Source organism: Furipterus horrens, unplaced genomic scaffold, assembly GCF_987537825.1.
Source record: "Furipterus horrens unplaced genomic scaffold, mFurHor1.1.pri manual_scaffold_2, whole genome shotgun sequence".
In the NCBI taxonomy this organism is placed as follows: domain Eukaryota; kingdom Metazoa; phylum Chordata; class Mammalia; order Chiroptera; family Furipteridae; genus Furipterus; species Furipterus horrens.
The window spans coordinates 19,115,326-19,138,645 of NW_028327172.1; the positions used below are offsets into that span (position 1 = coordinate 19,115,326).

The following is a 23,320-nucleotide window of genomic DNA, read 5'->3' on the forward strand; positions in this document are numbered from 1 at the left end:
TTATGGCAGTAGATAGATCTTATCGCTGGCAGGAAGCAAGAAATTAAGACCATTGGAAAACATGCCCAACCTGTGTATTTTTGTGCCCTCCTCTAAAATTAATTTTATATTGCAAATATAATACATGCAAACTAGAACTATCTGTCTCCAAGTGTCATCCACAGATGAACTCTGCCAGAATCCCCTGGGGTACTGGCTCAAAACACAGATCACCAGACACCACCACCGATCTTCTGGATTAGATTCTCCCTTGGGCACAGGACCCAGGAATGTTCATTTATAACAAGCTCCCCCTCTCCAAGTCACCCCAAACCCAAAAGCTTGCTCTACAAACTTGGCTCTTGGTAAGTCCCTGGCTACCCCTTCTAATCCAATCAGAGCCCCTAAGCTGCTCTTACACAGAAATTCAGAGCAACTCGGGGTATTAAAGGTAAGAGAACCTCTCCTTGGACTATGTGATTCCTTTGGATCTCTGATCTCACTTGAATGAAGTAAGTAAGGGGAAAAAAATCTCCAAAGTCTGCTGGTTAATGCAGCTCTTAAAAAACAAACCCTTCAAGAGAGTAGTGTGATATTTGGAAGCAGAATATAAATGTTAGTTGCTTCCAATTACCAGAGGTTCAATATAGGCAACCAGAGAAGCCCGAGCAGGGGTTTAAAGAACCAATTTACAGACGTCACTATCCCCAGTCACTTTAATTCCTGCAGATTATAAATAAGCCCCCTATGCAATAATAATGACCATACATTATGTTTATGACTACCTAAACACTGTAAGCAACACTCAAATGCCACCCATCAAAGCCCCATGGAAGCTGCCCCTTCCCTAACATTCAGCATTGATTTTGAAATATTCTTGCATATTAAATCAGGAGTGAGAGTTTTCAAAGAAAATAACTCTAATTATGAATATATTTCAAAGGTTCTTTGAGCAAAAAAAGGATACCTGTGCTTACACAGAAATGTTAACCAGGAAAGGAAAAAGGCCTCATTTCCATAAACATCAGTGAACTAGCATTAAGCCTCTCCCAGCCCAGCCCATGTGGGAAAATGCCCCAGAAGAAACATTTACAATATACCTTTAGTCTTAAGTGTTTGGTTTACATATTTAATAAATAGTTATAAAAGCAAAGATTGGGATTTTATTTGTTTATGATCAATTCTGTATTTTTATGATTTTTATGATCAATTGATGTTTTATGTATTATTTCAAAATAATCTCAATCTACATTGTGCTTGTACGAAATTGTTTTGACTCAAACGACTGTGCTTGAAACAATTATGCAAACATCAATCCTATGATAAATCAGCGCAGGGGAGGGAGAAACATCTTTACTTCATTTAAGACATAAGACTTTACAACCTTCAGCAGGCTTTGACCTTTCAGCTGATATCTTTGTTATTGAAAAAGAAATTGCAGAACTCCAGTTTTCCCTGTTTCAGGGAAGATGGAGGTAGGATTGCCAGAAAAAATCATTTGTAAAGCTGCCTCAAGTCTTATTTGTAGCTTCTAGAAAGACGTCAAGCAGAGCAGGAAAGAAACAAGTCACAGAAGGCATACCCTGGCTTGTTCCGGGCTTCCCCTCTTCATCCACACCCAAATCTTCTATGGCTAGGAAATTATCTACCTAGAAAAGGATTAACATTATTTTTAAGCATATTAGACCTAAAAAATGCAATTAAGAATCAATGAATCCACGTCGCCAACACTCAGGTGAGCAACTGAATCCAATTTTCTCCCTCACTTTTGCGTCCTCGCTGAAGGTCTTTGTGCTCACACTGCTTTCCCCGAGACATCGGAGAGAAGCAGTCAGTCTGGAAGTGGGCCTGGATTTTGCAGGCATTGTAGTAAGATTGGTATACTGAAAGAGAAAAAAACCATCTGGGGAGTTTTTGAAAATGGACTTTGTTCCAGACTCTATCCCAGAACATGTACCACCACCAAGACAGCCCCAGACAGTGTCTGTTTGTTGTCGCCGTTGTTACTGTTGCTGTTTCCTTTTATTGCCTTTGCTTCTGAAGCAAATGATGCTGGTGGGTCTGGCTATTATCAAATCAGCATGTTTTCACTCTAAAGAGCCAGAGAGAAAAAAACTAAAAAAAAAAACAGGAGAGCCCTGACCTGACCAGTGTGGCTCAGAGGGTTCGGTCTTGTCCTGCAAAATGAGGGGTCATGGGCTCAGTTCGATTCCCGGTCCCAGCTCGTGCCTGGGTCCCGGTCAGGGCACGTAGGAGAGGCAACCCATTGATGTTTCTCCCTTGCCTTGATGTGTCTCTCCCTCTATTTCTCCCTCCCTTTCCCGCTCTCTAAAAATACATAAATAAAATCTTTTTAAAAAAATAAAGAAGGCAGGGGAGAAAGGTTCATTCAAAACAAAATCATCCTGGCCCAGGTAAATCACAAGAGGTGAGTGGGGCAAAAAAATCAAGTGTTCTCTCTTTTCGAACAAATAAAACCGAAAATTACTTCAAAGGTAAAAAGCAGAGCAAATGACCTTTACGGACATAAGAGCAACATTTCACTGAAAAACTATTTCACGTGGAATACTGCTTTCCACTACAAGCTGACAATGAGACATTTTAGATGAACAAAACGGTAACATTTCAGACGGGAGCTAATTCATCTCCGGTGACTATCAGAGAGTGTAAATAAGAAACCGGCTTCACCGCGGGCTCCTAGGAGACCTGGCAGAGTAAAGGCATAATGTCCAAATGCCTTCTATGCTTATGACTTAAAATATGTGCTAACAAAATACCTTAAAATTGCACGTTTCAATCTCATAACTGGAATTCAAAAGACAGCCTAGGTCTCTCTTCCTTCAGCTCTATTTGCCAGACCATAGTTCTTACACAGGAATTAAAAACAGTAGTTTCCAAGGGCTTGTAAGTACATAACTGCTGGTATTTCCTGGCATCCAAGAGACAGCAAAAGTGTAGCTTCCATATGCCAGTGTCAGTACTAAAATGTGAGGATCTGTTACATTGTCATTTCTCTTAATGATATATGCTAAGGGGGACTAGATTCATGTTTCTCTCGTGTTGCTCTGTCGGAGTACCCCTTCCATTTATTAAGCTTTGGGGGAAAAAAGACCTGGAACCCAGCCAACCATGGATAGCTTAACATACTCAAACACCAATTTAAAAAAAAAAAAAACTGTAAGGACAAAATATGCTGAATTCTCCAACTTGTATGAGACAGCAAATGAGTCCTGTTTGTTTGTTTGTTTTTATGGGTTTTGTCATAGGAAAAAAAAATTAAATCATGCCTTACCCTCACCTTTCCGGCCCGATTCAGATCACCTTGAAAGGAACTGCCAACTTTTTGGCCTTCATCCAGCACTATCTGAAAAATAGAATGAGGACATATTGATGGGAAAATGAAACAGCTAGGGAAAAAAGAAAAAAAAAAAAAGAGCTGATCTTGTAGCCCTTCAGACAATAAAATTCTCCTTCCAGTTTTTGTTAATTAGATAAGCATGATGAACCAGATTCACTACATCATAGCAGGGATTAGGTTTCCTAAGGTCTGACTTGTACTTCTGTCCTCTTAGATTTACCCACAGTGTAACCTAAATAGATAATTTAACCTCAGTTTTCTCGTGAGTAAAATAGAAACACCCTACCTCATTACTCCACCTCCCATCCCATCCCAATGAACCTTTGAAGGACAAATCTGAGATTTTTAATACAACTTTTTCAAATTATTAGGAAACAATGCCATTGAACAGTTCTTTGCCTCTGACATGCTGATCATGACTCAATCGATAACGTAATTCCAAATGCTACAGATTGCCCGTAGACAGTGAATTCACTAGGGGACTGTCACACAATCATCTCTATATATAGCCTCTGCTATTTATAAACACATTCCTAATGCAGAGATTTTGGTTCTCTTCTATAGAACCACAATCCCAAACACAATTCTGTCTACAGTATCACAAGAAAGACAAGATAAAGTAGAAACCAGAGACTCAAATGGCTTAAAAAGTAGAACATTTTCCATGACTATATCTATCACCTTGTCTTGATTTATAAGCAAAACTTGGAAAACCTACAAAAAATGAGTTTTGTGGTTTATGTAGGAAAAATACAGGAAATATTGCTGCTATTTTTAATGAAGAAAATCAATTTTGTATAGTTTATTCCAACCTAAATAAAATGTGAATTTGGTTTTAAAAAAATAATAATAAGTAGAATAACTTTCACTTACATTCTTTGATAGTTAAAAACCATAGCTAAGGAGACTATGACTATAGCCTATTAAGTCTTGAGGATTAGGGAGAGAGCGTATAATATTTATTGACCAAATCCTGGAGAAAAAAAAACAAGATAACTAGCTTCTACTTTAAGCTCAAAAGAGTTGAATCCAGAACAGGTTTAAAAAAAAATAAAAATAAAAAACTTCAATTTTACACAGAGAATTTAAAGAGGAATTATTTTATTCTAAATAGAGGACAAGTTAAATGTATAAATAATTTCAAGAAGAATTTGTAGATGGCAGATTCTTAAGAGGTTTTTAACAAAAACTGGGGATAACCAAGTTACCATCATGAACATTGGCTGTTGAAATCATGAAATGTAATAATGATTTCCAATAAAGTATCTCAATAGCACTCCATCTACTAGAATTTGGAGTCTGAGTTACTGATTCAAAGCTGTCCAATGGCTCTTGGGGCACTTCTTTTTTAATTCACAAAGAATGTTCTTTTTCAGACTGTTTCTGAAAGTGTGCTGTGGTATTACCTGCTCCTCTTCCAAACGCTGTGATGAAGTACAAGGAAAGATGGCTTTATTTCTAAGGCAGTGATTATTTGGTTCATTTTCATGAGCATATTGTATTGAAGCAAGTATGTTTTCTGAAGAATTAGTTCCAAATGCTCCTCTTTTGGTCACATTATCCTCTGAAATGATAAGTTACATAATATTAGAAAACACCCACCACATCCAGTCCTGTTTGCTCTGGATCTGTTAGTTACATGTTGTCAAAACCAGTGAGATTCTTGTTGTTCTAACAATCATGGCCTGGTGCAGTTCTAGTCAGAATCCTTGCTTGCTTCTGAACACCCATCACGGGTAGAATTAAAACTTGCAAGGCTGTCTAAAGGACATTAACACAGAAATACTGTTGGGGAGCAGAGGTAAGATAATCCCGCCTACAATTATTAACTCAATCAGCCAGAGAGGGAAAGCACAAATATTGAATTTATCACTTCCTCTTTAAAAGGGTTATATTAGTCGATAACACAAGCTCAGGCCAGCTCTGTACTGCCTCCTGCACCAGCACCCATGTCTCCTAACCAGCTACTACTGGGACAGGGGAGCCCAGTCCGGGCACATGCCTGGATTGCTGGCCAGTGCAAAAGGCAACCACACATGGATGTTTCTCTCTCTCTCTTTCTCCCTCCCTTCCCTTCTCTCTGTAAATAAATAAATAGATAGATAGATAGATAGATAGATAGATAGATAGATAGATAGATAGACAGATAGATAGATAGACAGATAGATAGATAGGCAGACAGAGAGACAGACAGACAGACAGACAGACAGACAGACAGACAGATAGATAGATAGATAGATAGATAGATAGATAGATAGATAGATAGATAGATAGATAGATAGAACCAGCATGTGTTGCCCCAGCAGCTGAGCAGCTCATGGCACAAGTAGCACAAGCCTGCTGTGCTTTGGGCCCCTGTGCACAGCTGGGGAATTTCTGCCCCCTGGCACAAAATGGCAGTGGTGGGGAGCGTTCCTGGCACCCCTCCCTCACAGAAAGCAGTGGCAGGGCTGGCTGTGCTGGGCGACCCTGCCCACCTGGTCAGGTGCACACAGACTACTGAGAGACCCCTGGAGCAGAATCGTGACCAGAACCTGCCAAGCTGCCTGGAAGAGCATGCTATAGTCACCTGCGTTTCCCAAAGGACGGCATTTTTAAGTGGGGAAAGGGATTCCAGGTGCTTTTGGAACTGATCTAGCCAGGCAGAGGGGGGCTAGGTTGTCTCCGGGTGTTTTAAAGGAAGAGGGGCTCTAAGGCAGGTTTGTTCCAAAACTGTATAGTCTTTAAATAAACAACTCCTTTCCTTTTCCACCAAACTTCTGACTCCTGAGTTTTGCCTGTAGGCGGCAAGCAATAGAAACCCCACGAGGCTGCTCTGTTTGGTAACAAGAACACTGCTGCAGTAACCAGCACTCTGAAAGATCAGATACGTGAAGAAGAAATGGTCTTAGGACTTATCCTCCCTGACTTCTTCCTGTTTTACAGCCACAAAGATGTCCTAAACCACTCCTAGGGCAAAGATGAGCCGTGGGAGCAGGGTGGAGCAAGGTTGGCCTGAAAATGCTTGGAAACAGGAGAAGTTATCTGAGAAATGAAAGGGTTCCTCAAACTTCATCAAAGTTAGAAGCCAGACTTCCTGGGGCCACCTGCCATTCTTCAGTGCACTGCTCTGATAAGAGGTGTGATTGTTTCAGTTCTCCCTGCTCATCCTTTAAGTCAGCAGTTCTCAACCTGTGGGTCGCGACCCCTTTGGGAGTGGAACAACCCTTTCACAGGGGTCGCCTAAGACCATCGGAAAACACATATATAATTACATATTGTTTTTGTGATTAATCACTATGCTTTAATTATGTTCAATTTGTAACAATGAAAGTACATCCTGCATATCAGATATTTACATTATGATTCATAACAGTAGCAAAATTACAGTTATGAAGTAGCAACGAAAATAATTTTACGGTTGGGGGTCACCACAACATGAGGAACTGTATTAGAGGGTCGTGGCATTAGGAAGGTTGAGAACCACTGCTTTAAGTCTTGAACAACCCAAATCTAGTATGTACTAAAAAAATACTATGTACCCAGCACAACACTATTATAATAGCCTATTGACTTAAATACCTGAAAAGCATTTAATCAAATAGATTTTTACATAAGGACAAGTTCTATTTGTTCTCGTATCACAAAATGTATTTCTCTACCATTTCCAATAAAATAACCAGCTTACTTGACAGATAACCAGATGAAACACCTTCAAAAGAAAGGGCGAAATATAATGAAGTCCCTGCTTCTGGTGCTGATGTTAAACTTATAGGTGGAGACACAGATCTAATAAAATTTCTTGTTCACGCTTTTAAAATTTCTTCCTTTTAGAAACATAAAGCTTTCATTTTTTAAATACCATGTGGGGAAGAAAGGGGGTGCTATAATAAACCAGACAGATCACGGTGGGCAGTCATGCCCAGGCCTATATCTTCTTTGGGGAAAAGGTGTTTAACCAGCCTTGCCCATTGTTGCTGTGTAACTAGGTTAACACACCTTTGAAAGGCCAGAAGTAACACCCGGGAAGGCATAACCACCCTCAAGAGAGCACAGAATCTTAAGGATCCTGCGATCCATTCCCTGCTTTGCTTTCTCTCACCTTCATGTAATCCTCTTTAAGTTCCCTCAATTCCAAATGCATAAAAGAAATTGCAAACTGTTATACTCCTATTCTCCTGAACATCTGAGATCTTGCTGCCCGGCAATTGTCATCAGTCTGGCTCAGATAAATTCTTATAAAATTTTTTTACAGGTTTGAACATTCTTAGGTCAACTACCAAAAGATTCAGAAAAAAAGAAAAAGAAAAAAAAAAAAAAAACTTGTTCTTTTTCTGATTAAACCTAAAGTTTAAGGCTCCTTCCTAAATCTCACATGAATGCACACCATATCATTCTAAAGACCCATAAGTGCTCTTTATAAGGCTCTTACCATTTCTTTAAAATAAATAAATAAATAAATAAATAATAAATCTGTTGGCGGAATGAGATAGGAAAGAAGGTTTTTTTTAAATATGATAATGTCAAAATGAACCCAAAGGGGCCTAAAGCCTGATTAGAGAGGCAGATGCTGCTTCTGAGAGTTAGCCCGGTGTCCTGGTGACAATCCAACCCAAGTGCTCATCTCCTCTTCTGTTCCTGTTTTTCAGTAGTCCTCTTCCACTCTTTTATCTTGTCCCTAATACTTTTTGCTTTGAAATAAATGTCAAACATAATACATTTTTAAAATCTAACAGCAATATTTCAGAGAACAAGTAGGTTATTGAGACCTGAAAGAGCATTTCTTTGGGCATTTCTCAGTCAAAACTTTAATACAGATAAAACAAAGTTGTTGGTTTTTTTCTAAAGGTTTTTAAAGGTTTCATTATTCTGAAGTAATGGAATTTCAATTTTTTTTTTTTTTAATGCCACACAGACAAGCTTGCAATAGCTCTCCCTCACAGGGCCACCAGCTACATCTGCAACGTCTCATTTCAGGCCAAAGAAAAAGGTTACGCTTCTTGAAAAGGCCGAAACTACTGATGCCTTCACAAATCAGATATCAATCATATATTGGCTATAAAGCTTCCAAATGAAAGTGATCACTTTCAGAAAAGACTGTTTTGAAAGAAACTTTTTTAAAAAATTCAAATTCACCCATACAAAAGCCAAAGCAGCGCCCACATACTGAAAAGCATCACGCACTCAGAGGGGCGTTTTCACAGGTGAACACCACTGCCATCAAAATTCACCACCAAAGCTGGTCGGCCACCTCCGAGGGTCTGTTCTTCTGCACAGTGGTCAACAGCAATATAAATCAAGAGCACACTCTCAGCTGCAAAGAGATATTGACTATGCTGTTAGAAGGAACAAAATTTAATGGGGGGATATTCCATGCAACACTGGGCAGTTGCAAAAAGCCTTCTGCAAAGAGAAGAGGGGATAAGCAATCATGCTTTGAACAAGGTTGGGTACTTTGAAAGCCGTGGGATGGTTTTCCCATTTTATACTCCTAGCCTAGAGCAATGTTTCTCTGGACAGTAATACCTGCTCTTGATTTGTCCAGCCAAACGACTTCGCTCACCTGCTCCTTGATCACATGCTACTGGGTATCTGGCCTCCCCTGGAGCGATAGTCATTAGGATTAAATAAGCAATTTAAAAATCAATCAATCATAAATCGGAATAAATCCAAAGAAGCTAAATTCAGCAGACAAATGTTTTGTCTAAACTCCCTTTGCAGTGCTCTGAATTCCAGCTGTTTTATGTTCTTCACGGAAAGGGCACGGGGGTGGGGGGGATTACCTCAGCCTGGCCAGTCAGGGATAATTGCGCTTTCCCTGAGGCTGGGTGATAACTGACTCATTATTCACAGGCATGGCTCTCAAGCTGCCAACACACAAATGCACAGCCAACATGTGTCAGAGGCCCGAGATGAGGGGCACAATGGCAGGAAGTTGAAATTTTTAAATGCCCAGGGTTAGGCGCTTACAGAGAGAAAAATGTGAAGAGGGTAAAGTTGCTGAAAGTTTATACTCAGGAAGAAAATCTGAGTGGTAGTTCAGTGAGGCAACTCATTCAACCTAAAAGTTATATCCTGGGCATCAACTGTGTGTGCAGGGTGACAAGGATGGGTAAGACCCAGTCCTACCCTTCCAGAAATTACAAACTCAGAGGTGAAGCCAGGTAGGTAAAACACCAAAACAGAACACAGCTATGGGAGATGATGTAAGAAAGGAACAAAGCTAGAGAACGGTATGGTAAAATCTCAATTGGTTTGGGAAATCACCAAAGGCTTCCTGGAGGAATGGGGCGTCTAAGCTGGGCTGTGAAATGCAGCTCCAGCTCCAACAGGTGAAGACAGTGAGGGGTCCTCCCACAGAGGGAACAGCGTAGGAGCGGACTGGCTCAGATACTGGGGAGAGAAAGTACAGAGGTATCGCAGTGGCCGGGGTGAGAAGTAAAGGGAGCCTCAGCAATGGATTTAAGATAAAAAGAGCTCCCAGTGAGTTCTCCTTGCATTTCTAAAACAGAAATAAAGATATTATTGCCAAGTGGTTATGCTCCCTCCCTCTAGATACCTGAGAATATTAACCTTTTCTTTCCACTGCAGTCCGTACTATTCTTTTAGTTTAGGTTTGCGTGCTTACGTAACTTTTTATTCCCTTAACAGTCTCCGTGATGGTGGAAGTAGATAATACAGTGTGTTTGCAACCTGTCAAACAACAGCTTAAACAAGATGGAAGTTTATTTCTGCCTCGTGCAATAATACGCGGACGTAGATCATTCAGGGCTAATTCGGTCGTTCTGCTCCACAGCCAGCCCAGAACCAGGCTCCTCCCATCTTTCTCTCCCTCGGGCACCGCCCTCCTCCACTGGATGCAGCGCGGCTCCCTCGCTCCAAGCCAGAGAGTGAAGAAACGGAAGAAAGTGTGCGCCTCTCTTCCCCTCTGTTACCCGTGAAGGCATGCTTTAAGCTACTCTGTCAAGGAGGCACCAAAATATAGCAGCTGAGACGAGAATTTTTTCTCTCATGCAACAGTTCAGGACAGGCGGGCAGGCTCTGTTCCACGCAGTGATCAGGGATCGAGGCTGATGGGGTGCTCTGCTATACTCAGCACGTGGCTCCCATTTCTAGGTCTACGAAGATGCTCTGATGACTGCCTATTTCCAGCCAGGGAAAAAAGAATTTTAAAAAAAAACAAGGTTCAGGGCATGGTCTACGGAGATGCTCTGATGACTGCCTATTTCCAGCCAGGGAAAAAAGAATTTTAAAAAAAAACAAGGTTCAGGGCATGGTCTACGGAGATGCTCTGATGACTGCCTATTTCCAGCCAGGGGAAAAAGAATTTTAAAAAAAGCAAGGTTCAGGGCATATTTCTTAAGGATATGGCCCAGAAGTTACACACATCAGTCGTCAAATGGCTACACCTAACTACAAGGAAGACCGGGAAAGGTAATCTTCACTCAAGTGGCCATACCACAGTTAAAAATTCTATTGCCATAGAAAGAGCATGTTTTTGTCTTGCTATGTGTTTGTATGTGTGTGTTGGTGCCTCCCTGTATTTTCTAATTTTCCTACCATGACCAAAAAAAAATATCTATTTGAAGAAGTGAAAAAGCATTTCCTTCTAATCTTCAATCTAGGGAGAGTACCTACATGCATCTCTTCTTTCCTAAAAAGTCTTTCCTACAAATACTGAAGAAAATATATATGTGTGTGTGTGTAATATTTTATTTTTACATTTTTCATATTTTAGAATCAAGATACCTTTCATATTTAACTTTGATGTCCCTCTTTTAAGTCATGGTTATCCTAATCATAAAATTTTATACTTGAATGAATTTTTTGAACTCACCAAGTAACTTCATGTGTGAAATATACAGCAGGAAAGGTACCAAAAGCAACAAAATTATTGGAGTGGCATTTCCTGGAACTACATCAATAAGATGCTCCATAGCCCAGGTGGTCTCCCAAGACTCTTGCCTGTGCTTGCTAATGGCAAAATGCTGACACACACACACAACCAGTTCTTCTGGCAACAACAGAATGAGCCAGGAGATTTCCCTGTGATGCAGTAACTTTGGGCTACTTCTCATATATTTCAGGCAAGAGTCCCAGGTAAAGAATCCACGGAGTAGAATCTAAAAATTGAGAATAAAAAAGAAGTATCTGATACCTTATCTTTGTCAATGAATATAAAATACCCTTGCCCAAGGGTCGTGCACAGACATACTATTGAGCCCATCCAGCAGAGGACAGTGTAGGATTATTCCCTGAATTGCATAGTCTTACACTGTACCATAGACATTATGCAATACCTGCCTTGTTTAACTACATCAAGAAATATGGTGTGGACAACTAACACCATAGATACTATTTTACATTTTTTATATTGTAGATTCAAGATTTATTTAATATTTAACCTTGGTGTCCTGCTCTTAAATAATAAATAGTCCCCATGATCATAAAACTTTACACTTGAGTAGGTCTTTAACACTCACCAAGTACCTTCATATATTTTTCACCTGATCCTCACCTCAACCACAGGAGACATTGCGGGCAGGCAGAATTATCCCTGATTTACAGATTCAGGGAGAGAAAGTGGCAGGCCTGCAGTCTCAAAGAATTAATAAAAAATCTTCTGAATCCTAAGCTAGAATAGTACCTTTTCCATACACTGACCCTGCCCACAAAAAATAAGAAATATAAGGGCAATATAATAAACTCTCCATAAAACTATATCCCATCAACAGAAAAATGTCTCTTCACCCCGAAATTATGCCCGTCTGCCTGCCTGCACAAAGGTGCGTCTACTTAAGACAATCTCTTGTACGCACAAAGGTTGAAGAAAGTTAGAGGAAGTAAATGTTTTCTGTCTGCTTTATAAATAAATGCTCCTTGGGAGTTTTCAAATTGTATGAGGTAGAATAACCTCTTCGGCACAAAACTGTAATAACCCAGGGCTCATACAGTGGCATACAGCATTAGGGAATGCAAGAGCAGACTTCAATGACGCATGTCCTTCACGTTCCTTCATCATTTTCAGGGCACTCCAGAGCATCCCTTGGGGAGGAAAAAAGGAGAGATAGTCTAAAAATTCACTGTCCTTATCATTCTTATTGCTCTTTTCTTAACTCGGAAATAGTGTTTATTCAATCTAAAACTCAGACAACCAAAAAACCAAAGTTACCAGTCTAGATATTGTTTTATCAGCACCATACGGAGGAGCCTCAGTATTGCCTTACCAATCCACCTCTAACTATAGGGTCTAGAAGCATTTGCATTGCTATTGTGCCTTCACATGTCTAGAGCATTTGGAACACAAAGCACACAGAAATAAATGAGAAGGACATATCAGAGCAGGGACCCTGTCTCCTACATCTTGTATGCCCAGGTTCTAGCTCAATCCCTAAAATACAGTGGGAACAGAGTCAATACTGAAATGATCTCAGCATAGGCCAGGAAAACTGGATTGACACTGCAATTAGGGGCTAAACACAATACCCGGGAATTAGGTGACTGGTTGCGAGTCACACAAAACAGAAGTTATGGAGAAGGAGGAAAAGAAGAAAATATGGTATTTGATTCACAAGCCCTTTTTTCTAATCAGTAATTCATACACTGCGAAATCTGGAAAACACAAGAAAATGGTGCAATGATTCCTCCCTGTGCCAACACGCAATGGGCTGCAACATGAATCTATCTCATCTGGAACCAATCCAAGTAGGAAAAAAAAAAAAAAAGACACTAAAAAACTCATACAAGACAGATTGATTTTCATATAAGGAAGATAAAGAGTTTTGGTAAAGCTACAGTTTCCTGTTTGTATCCTTTGGGTTAAGCTGACCATTTCAAAGAAAATATTATTGTTCTATGGCTGAAAGAACATTTTGCTGAAACCATCCAGATGTGAATACATGCTCATTCAGCTGAATCAGAGGATGAAGACTTATGATCACCTCAGTTTCAAGTCGAGTAATTTACTCTTTCCATCAAGTATAACAATATCTTTAACCACATGAGTAAAAATAATGTTGCTAGTTAAAGAGAAATGCATAAAAAAGAAATGGGCATATAGTTAATATTGTTTAAATCAGCTACTTAAATGTTGATAGTGACCATCTTAAAAGTTTATTTGGCTACTATAAAGTTCTCTGCTTGTGCTTTATAAAAGTTCAAAATTCCGGGGGGAGGGGAACAAGGGGGAGAAAATTGGAACTGTTGTAACAATATAATCAATAAAAAACATCAAAAAGAAAAAAAAAAAAGTTCAAAATTCCATTTGTCTAAGAAAATTCACCTCTCTAATGTATATGTACACATAAAATATACTGTATAACTTTAAAAGATATAGAGACTTAAAGAAAATAATCTTTACTTGCACATAAATCAAATTTAAAAAGTCTCTTACTTCACTGAAAAAAACTACTAGAAAGCTCTTTATTGTAACAAAATACTATGCACTAAACACAGTGCCCAAAATAAATTTAATGATTATAACTCAAAATGTTGTAAATACTTAAATACATTTTATTTCCTCATCCAATTACACCTAACTACATCAGACACAGAAAACAAATGAGTATCTATGGACCAAATATTCATGGGCAGAATAAAAATGAAGTGGAAGAACTGCAGCTGAAGATTTATGCTAATATATCCAAAACAAAATGGTTCCATCAGCTCGAAATCCATCATAATTTGAGGGAGGAAATTTCCTTCTGCAACTGAACCAGCATTTTCCTGTGTTTCATAATTTGTCAATTTGTTCCCTAAGCGTAGTGATTTAGGGATGACAAAAGAAATAGAGAAACAAACGAAAATTGCTTAATTACAGTTTGCAGATGTTCTCCCAAAGAGAAGGAACAGGTTAATGCCGCTGATGCTGTTTCTTCCATTCGACTGTGCGATGAATGAGTTCACTTCATTCACCACTATTTTTCTCCTTCAGTGTTCCATGTGATATTTGATGTTCTGTTGTGATTCAGGAGTCACATAGAGCTAGCTAGCTCCTGAATTTATGATCAACAGAAAACCATAAGCTTGTTTTCTTTTCCTTCTATCCTTTGCAGCAATACCAAAAAAGAAAGAAAGAAACTCATCCATAAAAAGCTTTAAAATAACACCACTTCCTTATCCTCTCCCTTGAGGAGCCAGATTCATTAGGCGAGGTTTTTAATTGCCTGGTTGCTTTTATTGGCAAGTCCTCATATGATGCCCGCTACAAATTTCTCTGGAGGTGAACATCCCAAGAGCCCGTGTCTTAAGTTAAAATATGTTTATTGCTAGTCGCTGTGTTATTTTCAATTGTGCACTTCACTGTTCAACACACATTGGCAAGAGTGCTTCCAGAGTTGCCTTTTTTTTTTTTTTTCTTAATGTGGCTAACGAAAAAAAGGAAACAGAAAGACATTGCAAATGGCCTGTGAACTAAAAACACCACTCAATATTCAGTAGGGAATTAAATGACTGATAACAGTGCAGAAGATGTGGCGTAAGTGCCACCTGGAAGTGTAAAGCTGGTCAGTCCGTTTCCAACTTCCTCTGGCAGACAAGCTGCCAGTTGCAAGGGTATCAAAACAACACTGAGCCCCTGGTCTCTATCGAATGCCGGACGGAAAACAACTGCAAAAGGCTGCCCTGCAAGGAGTGCATTTTGTTGTCATGTTTTCTCTTATAAGAGAAAGCCGTTTTTTATGCTCGGCTGAAATTCTTTTCCTGCTCTGAAATTGGTAAGAGGGCCAGCTGCTTTCTATAATTTTCTCTGTGGTGTTTTTCTACAGCAGATTTTAAATTCATTCTTCGGACTGGGGAAGGACTCTTTGTATCCCCTCTGGAAGCTTAAAGATGCATTTCTCAATGTTCAAATTCAAAACAGCTTTGGGGACCAAAATTATACGTGGGCTTTGGAAATGTGTTGTTCCATGGGCTGTCACCAGTTTCATTTTTAACTACATTTTTTAGAAGTTGTCAAGTATGAGTAGTGATATTCCTTTGGCAGGACTGACAACTCAAAATGTATCAGTCCAGAAGTGTAAACCAAACCCCAGCCAGGGAGTCTAAGCTCTTAACAAAATATACATTCAATAAGGAAAAAATAAAAAACTCCTGTAATGAGAACTGTGTGACTTTGAACAAGTCCCTGGGCCTCTGTGCGCCTCAGTATCTACGAGGCAAGACACTTGTGACTGGTCTTAGACTCCTTCTTCTCCCTAAAGCTCTCTCAGTCACCTGTTACCAAGTGCAGCGTCTCAAAGGCCCTGTTAGCTTTCCATTTCCTCCTCCACTACCCTTGGTCATGTCTCCACATATGGATTTCTGTTTAGCCTCCTACCTTTCCAAAGTGTGTGTGTGTGTGTGTGTGTGTGTGTGTGTGTGTGTGTGTGTGTGTGTTTAAATTCCACCATGGCTCCCAGTTAGCTAGTATATCAAATCCAAGCTTGGGCATCATGACACAGTCCACTTGCAATCTCTTCTTCCTGTGCCTGTTCATTAAATGTAAATGTTCTTTAGAGCTCAGTCTGAGGCCCTCCTGTCTCTTTCTGTTATTCTGAATTCTCTTATTTTCCTCTTATTTCATTTATTTAACAAATATTTATTAAACATCTACTTATTCCATATTACCAAGCACTGCTTTAGGCACTGGAATAATAATGGTGAACAAAACCCACAAGCAACCAGGCCTTATGAAGCCTACACTCCAAGAAGATAGAATAACTTTCTTTTGAGGTAGCCCATCCATGCCTATGACTCATATTAGCTACACGCCAGTGACTCCAGATCTTGAGAACTGCTCAGTGCTTTAAGTAAGGCAGAAACAAAGTTCTGACCACCACCAGTGAACACAGCCACAGGCGTGGCCATGTGTCCCGAGTATTCAGACATACGATGTTCTATTTACCAGGGAATTTAGTTCAAATATTAACGAGTATGGACGGAGAAAGAGAGATTGAGTTGACAGGAATTTTTTTTCAAATACATATGGAAAGAATAATAAAACCCAAAAAGCACTAAATATTGCAACAGAAATGAGAATAACATAAAGAAAACTAGAAACAAAACTACACATCAAAACCAGAAACCAAATCTTTGGTCTAGACAGAAGAAAACAGGTTAAAGTACGTAAATAAAGCATGAATAGAAAGCTGTTTTCCGTGGTCATATAGAAACTGGCAGAATCACTTGGGAAACTGGATCCTAAGTATTTTAAGAATGAAATGGGAGAATAAAAAACAAAAGCTTATTTAAGAGTTCATTGTAAAATCACAGTAGAGTCATTGCAATTTCCAAACTATTTTAAGCTGAATAGTTGGTAAAATAAAAACTTTAATGGAAATTAATCATTTAGCCTAAAGCACAAAATCAGAACAATAATGGGTGAGGGGGTATGTGAGAAAGAGAGAGATTCAGAATTGGATGTAGCTACTAAATCCCCCAAAGTTAGTACATGTGACAAAATGGAGCTGAAACGATTAAATGTCAACTTCTAAGTCACTGGTTTTTTATAGATATAATTTCAGTAATTTCTGCATGATGGCAATATGAGCAGTAACTTCCACTCTAAAAGGTAGGTGCAAATGTTCCCAATTCAGATTGTGTGGTTATCTTAGTGTGCAAGGAAAATTTTAAAACCTGCCTTTTTTTTAGCAGTTCAGAAATCACTAAACCTTACTAAAGAAAGGCTACATCTCATCTGGAAGACTTGCTATTTAAACCTATTGTTAAAATTACATATGTATATAATTATATCAGTACTAAAACAAATGGAACCATGATCCAAAAAGACCATCACCGAGGGAAGCATTTTAACATCTTTCAAATTCACCTCTTCTCTTATCAACCACTCCTGCACTCTATTTAATGTTTTAGGACCAAGGTAAATTTTGGTCCAGTGGTTTTCCCAAACTCTCCTGGCATCCTCTCCAGTGGGCAGACTTCCCTGTGTTTCCCTCAAGTGGGGGTTGAATGGCCTTCCTATGAGCTTTCACAGAATTCTATGTTTCTCTCCATTGTTTGCTTATATCTCTATCACTGGACTATGAATGCTTGAGAACACTTATCTTATTTCTTTTTGGATTGTCAGCACCTAAAATAATACCTAGACCATAAGAAGATACTCAGGGAATGAATGAATGAATGAATGAATGAATGCATACATGCATTAACAGAAAATCAAATATAAGTTTTCACCTCTGGGTTTTTATAACCTAAAAAAATGATAGCAATATGACAGACAAGTAGGAAGAAGCATTTTATTATCAAATATGTACCATGATTTTAAAAACCAGAGTTGCTCTAAAAAAAACTACAAAATATGATCAACATAAATGTACTTTAGTGAAAATCATGCTATAATATTAAAAGTTTCCAACTGTTTTCCAAGGGTCTGGAGCGGTAATGTGAATATCTTTCAATAAAGCTTTAGTTTAATTTTTTTCCAGGGAAATATTTTTAATAGGATTACTGACCCTTTTAACACTCTTAGAAAGAAAATGATTCCCACAGCACTCTGGCGTATAACTATTAGAAAATTAAATAGAACAGTCAATCAGTGGAGATGGAAATGGACTTGAGAAACTAAACTTACTAAAGAAATGTACATAAGTATGCATGGTGATAACCACTTTAACTTAACAGAGAAAAGATTCCACTACATAGCAAAATGACCAAACACACTAAGACAAATGAAAGGCTGAAACTAAGGAGAAAATTTAGAAGAAAAAGCTTTCGTGCTTTTCTTAGAGCAGAACGAACCATATTCACTTTGATCAATTCTGCTCTCTCTCAACTCTTAGACCTGTCCCTAAGTACTGTTTGGTTTTTCAAAAGGTATTTGACTATTTCGGGGGAGGGGGGAGGATGCTTATTGATTTAATGCACATTTTTGCACTCACAACTCTTTGTTCTTTAAGAGGAATTTTTTTTCAGTTCATTAGTTCACAACGTGAACTGGCGTCTAGGGATATTTTGAAAGGGAAAAAAAACCCTAGTGTGCTTAGAGATGTAGTTTATGTGATTTGCATCATCATTTATTAAACTCAAAATGAAGTTATCACGTGTGTTAACAGTTTATGTTTCAGCATGCAATAATCATACATAAGTCTAAAAAGAAAATAGACCCCCTTACCCCAAAGCTATTATAATCTCCTTAAAATATCCAAGTCCTTACAAATTCTTACTCTTCCATAACACAAAAATAAAGTCAGCTTTACAAATAATTTCCAAAGTAACCTGAGTTGTCAAAATGCCATTGGCATACCAAAATGCACAAATTCTGCCAGTCTTACCCTGGTACCCACACCCCCCCCCACACACCAGCCACGGCATATGGGCATGTTTGGGCCCAGTAAATACTGAGCTAAACAATTGGTCTCAAACACCTTCCTAAACCCAAGTCCATAGACTATGGTGATTTGGCCATTATCATGATTAATCTGATCCACATATCATGTCAAAATACATCATTCACAGTCCTAAGGTTAACTAGTGATTTCCTAGATTCTCCATTTCCCTTAAGTATAAACAAAACCAGAGTCCACAGGTTTTAAGCATTAACAAAACAGACGTGGATACTCCAAATATTTTGTACAACAAAACAAACACATTAGAATCACTTTCCTTTTCTTCATTATAACTACCCCCCCTCTTTTACATTTTTTTTATGGACATGTGAATCATGACTTAAAATCATGAGAGTGTCACGACCTTAAAGATTATGAAATTCCCGGTCTTCAATCCTGGGTACATGCTAGAATCACTAGAGGCATGTTTACAGACTACTGATTTCTAGCCCCAGCTAAGATTCAGCATGACCCCTATTATCGATGTGCTCTAGAAGTTCCTTGGTGAGTCCAACGTGCTGCTAAGAGGAGAACCAACAGTCTCACAAATGTGGATCAATGATCCAGAAAGGACCAAGGCTGAGATTGAGATCAAGCCAACGGCAATCTAAAGCAGAATTTACAATACAGATTGCAAACTCAAAAGCCTACAGGAAGCACTGAAGTGAATGACACAGGCAAGGTATGCACATGCTTTCAGGTTACAGAAGTGCCAGAGGGCGTGACAAACTAGGGAGCTCACACGGCAAGGACTCCCAAGCTCCAGCTGATACTGCCTTCAGGGAAACGACAGGTAAACAACTTCTCACTTCATCAGAAAAAAAACACAGATCAAGATTTCTATGTAAAACTTCCCAACTTTTGTATGTTGGTGCAATTCATCATCATCATCATCATCATCATCATCATCATCATCATCATCATCCTATAGGTGACAAAATATATAATGAAGCACACAACACAGGTTTAGCCTTTAGGCATCAGTTAATCACTTCTGGTCTAAAGGGTTGTTCCCATTCTACAGAAATCATAGCATCAGCATCACAACAGAACCCAGCTCTCATTAAGTACTTACACGTTAGCCACTATGCTAAGAGTTTTACACAGATTATCTCAACTCACCTTCACCAACCTTTGAGGTTCTGTTATTTTCCCCCTCCCCTCTATAACCTGCCCGCCCCCCCCAGGTCACATAGCCAGACAATGGCAATGCCCAGATACAAACCGTGAAACTCCACAGCCTATACTATGCTTGCTATATTTCTTTAAAGTTTCAAATGTGTGTTTTAAAAACCTCCACTATTTGCACCTGTGTTTCTTCAAAAATAAAATGAAGGGATTATACTGACTGATTTCTCAGGTCCTGTTTAGTTTTCAAATTCAATAGTTCTGACTCCATAATACTACTTTTGGTTGCATTGCAATGTTGATATTTACATGTATCAGTTGTGAATGCCCTGATAGGAATAACCTGATCAAAGGAATGGAATGAATGAATGAATGAATGCTCATGAAACAGTCTCTCTGAAAAGGTAGCGAAAACATAACATTACAATAAAATTCTTTATCTTTACCACTATAGAAAGTTTACTTTTCCATTTTACCTTTTGAAAGATGAGTAAAAGTGCTCAGAAATTCTTCGTATGTTTGCTCATGACAATTAACAAACTTATCCAAGACTTCTTCAATTATTTGATCTTCATCCATGACCTCCAATTCTGATATCTGGGCAGGCATTCCTGTTCACAAGGCTGCTTTATCTATAAAACAAAGAAAAATGTTAGAGAGAGTCATGCAATACCAGCCTCTCGGAAAATATTCAAGACCCCAAAAGGACAGATCAAGATAGTTACTCCAGTAACAAGCTCTAGTTCAAGAGAGCAGAGATTATTTGTGTTGTGGCTTCTGAAGTGCTATCACAATTTTATGTTTGCTTCAGTTTCCTCATTTCCATCTTAATTCATGTCTTTTCATCTTTGTATCCCAAATGTTTAACAGCTCAGGAAAGGGCATAGAGCTGGCAGCCGAAAGTTACAAACAGTCCCCGATTTACAATGGCTTGACTGAGGATTTTTCGATATTACCGATTGTGTGAAAGCAAGATGCTTTCAGCAGAAGCCATACTTCAAATTTTGAATGTTGGTCCTTTCCTGGGCTAAGGATATGCAGTCTCTCCCGTGATGCTGGCTAATGAAAAGCGGCTGCACCTCCCCATCAGCCACTCCATCCTGAAGATAAACAGCTGACACTCCACGGTGTGGTATTAAATGCCTGTTCAGCTTACAGTGGGTTTATCTGGATGGAACCCTATCATAAGTCAAGGAGCATCTTTGCTCATTCAAGCAGGTACTATAGACCAATATTGCTAGAAACTGGCAAAACACTCATATAAACTTGCCCAATTACTTCACCTGTGCCTTACCTGACATGGCTTCAGGTCCCTTCACCCCCCTGATCAATCTGCCTGGAAAAAGGTTTCACACTGCCTACACTCCTTTAAAATAGGCCATCCAGGAATGAAGACAAGACTCCAGCTATGGTCTGAATACAGTGAGGTGTGACACCTCTTGCATTCTAAGGACTGCACTCCAGCTGTATAGCTGATGATCACACTCACGTGGCTCGTGGCCCCTTCACAGGGTCAGTTTGCTTAACATACAGCTAACCCCATGCCTGTCGGCTAAGGCACAATGCCTCAGTCCTCACACATTGTGAACTTTGTTTGTACTCATGACATTTCACCTTGTTAAATTCCATTCATTCCATATGAAATGTCAGTCTTACACAGCTTTGGGAAAATTGCCTATCTACAGAAAGCAGAAGAGTAATTACTGCCTAAGTAGTGTGAGTGATTCGTGGGGGACAATAAAAAGGAGAGGTTCTCCGATACTGTGTAGCATACAGAGAAAGCTCCAAGATTCTTATATTTTTCTAAAATAAAAGTAAAAATCTGTTGTTATTATTAACAGTATTTATTTGGGTTTTACCAAAAGCTCAGGAAAAAAAAAAAATGTTTTCATAAGATGGTACCCAACCTCATTTGATGGCAAGACCTAATCTGAATTAACATGACAGTATTTATGGTTTTCATTTATTTCACTCAATGTAACTATTCACATATTTCCCTTCATAAATACTAATGGGCTTGCTTTTCAGATGCTTTCCCAGAAACCACTGCAGATTTTGGCTAATATGAGGCATTTGCCCTGATAACCTCTCTAAACTCTGAAAAATTCTGGTTTCTGAAATTCATCTGACCCCAAGGGTTTTAAATAAGGAACTGTGAAGCTACATGTACCTCACAGGATTGCTCTGAGGATTAAATGAGCACACATGGCACCTCACAAAATGGTAGCTGTGACGGTCTTGGTGATGACAGCGGATCAGTCTCGGTATTCTGTCCTTGGCCTACATAAAGACCTGTTTTGATTGTCACTCTTCTGACTTTGAAGGTGCTGCCATTACCTTCAGATAAATCAAGATAACCCCTCATGCATCACAACCCTAGATAACACATGATGTTGTAGAAGACTGGGTGAAAATAAAATGCGTAGCTCTGCACCACCTCAAAATGAAAGAGACTGTTTCAAACTATTTGTACCTATTAATTGGATATAGGAAAAAACATTAACTAAGATTCATGTAAATTTGCCTGTAACAGCGCCAAGCTTCAGCAATCCAAAGTTTAATCAATTACGCTTGAAGTTGCTAGATAAAAAATGATGACGGATCAATTCAAAGATGGCTGTTATGTCACTATCAGTAAGACAGGTACTTAATTCCAGGAATGTCATGTCAATCTGATTTTCCAGAATTGGGTCGCAATAAAATTCTAACACTGTCTTATATTAATCTCTTTCTCAGACCATCTTGGGTAATCTACCACAGCGAGCGAGTACCACACAGAAGCAAGCAGTCATTTGTGTTTTATGTTGCTGTGAATGTCTCCTTTAAGAGCGATAATAGAAATTCCTTTACGCTTTCTTTCCAATTCTCGAATTGTAATATTTTGAGTATTTAGTCTAAACACATGTCAGATTTACTAAAGGCAAATAATTAACAGACTGTGCACAGCACAAATTCAAGAATCCTTCAAGACCTTTCATTTTATTCATGTGATTATAATAATACAGATGAGGTTATGTTTTCATTGACTTTTTTAAGACTTGGAAAATCCAGTTTTACAGACTGTCATTACTGGAAGCATTTAACAAACACCCACCTTCAAATTTAGAATTCTCCCTATCTATAAAAAGAAAATAACCTATTGTTAAAAGTCCCCAGGGTCTGACAGAGCAGATAATCATTTACCAGACAGTCAAGTGGTTTATGCAAATCCTAGCGGTTTTCTAAAAGGAAGCAATGCTTTTTCAGTTACTATTCATATATGTTTGTGTTTTTATCATCAAGTGTTTTTCTAAAAGAAAGGAAGAGAGAGAGAGAGAGAGAGACACTTGCCTGGATAACAAGATTCTTTGTTTTGGTTTGGTTTTCACGTGTTGAGGCTTAGAGCTCCACAAGAAAGACCCAGTACATATTCTGATGATGAGTAAATGTGTATAAACATCTACTGATAAATCATAAGAAACACTTGCACACTCAGAGCCTCCAGTAGGAAACCAGGAGAACGCACTGCTCCGCTTGGACAACTAAACATCACACGAAAACCACAGGCTGGGTT

General features: G+C 38.9%; 1 protein-coding gene across 2 annotated transcripts in view; it reads right to left on the reverse strand.

Annotated features, from left to right (window-relative positions):
- Nucleotides 1-20,395, reverse strand: part of IFTAP (intraflagellar transport associated protein) — a 37,169-nt gene extending 16,774 nt beyond the window's left edge. Inside the window, exons 1-4 of one of the 2 annotated variants that reach the window (XM_090267578.1) lie at nt 20,244-20,395; nt 4,744-4,901; nt 3,272-3,343; nt 1,562-1,628 (exon numbers count right to left, since the gene is read on the reverse strand). In XM_090267578.1, the coding sequence (XP_090123704.1) occupies nt 1,562-1,628; nt 3,272-3,343; nt 4,744-4,901; nt 20,244-20,376 (430 nt within the window). In that variant the 5' untranslated portion in view covers nt 20,377-20,395. The remainder of the gene's footprint in view (nt 1-1,561; nt 1,629-3,271; nt 3,344-4,743; nt 4,902-20,243) is intronic. The other variant, XM_090267579.1, reaches the window with a different exon arrangement.
- Nucleotides 20,396-23,320: the final 2,925 nt, after the last annotated feature.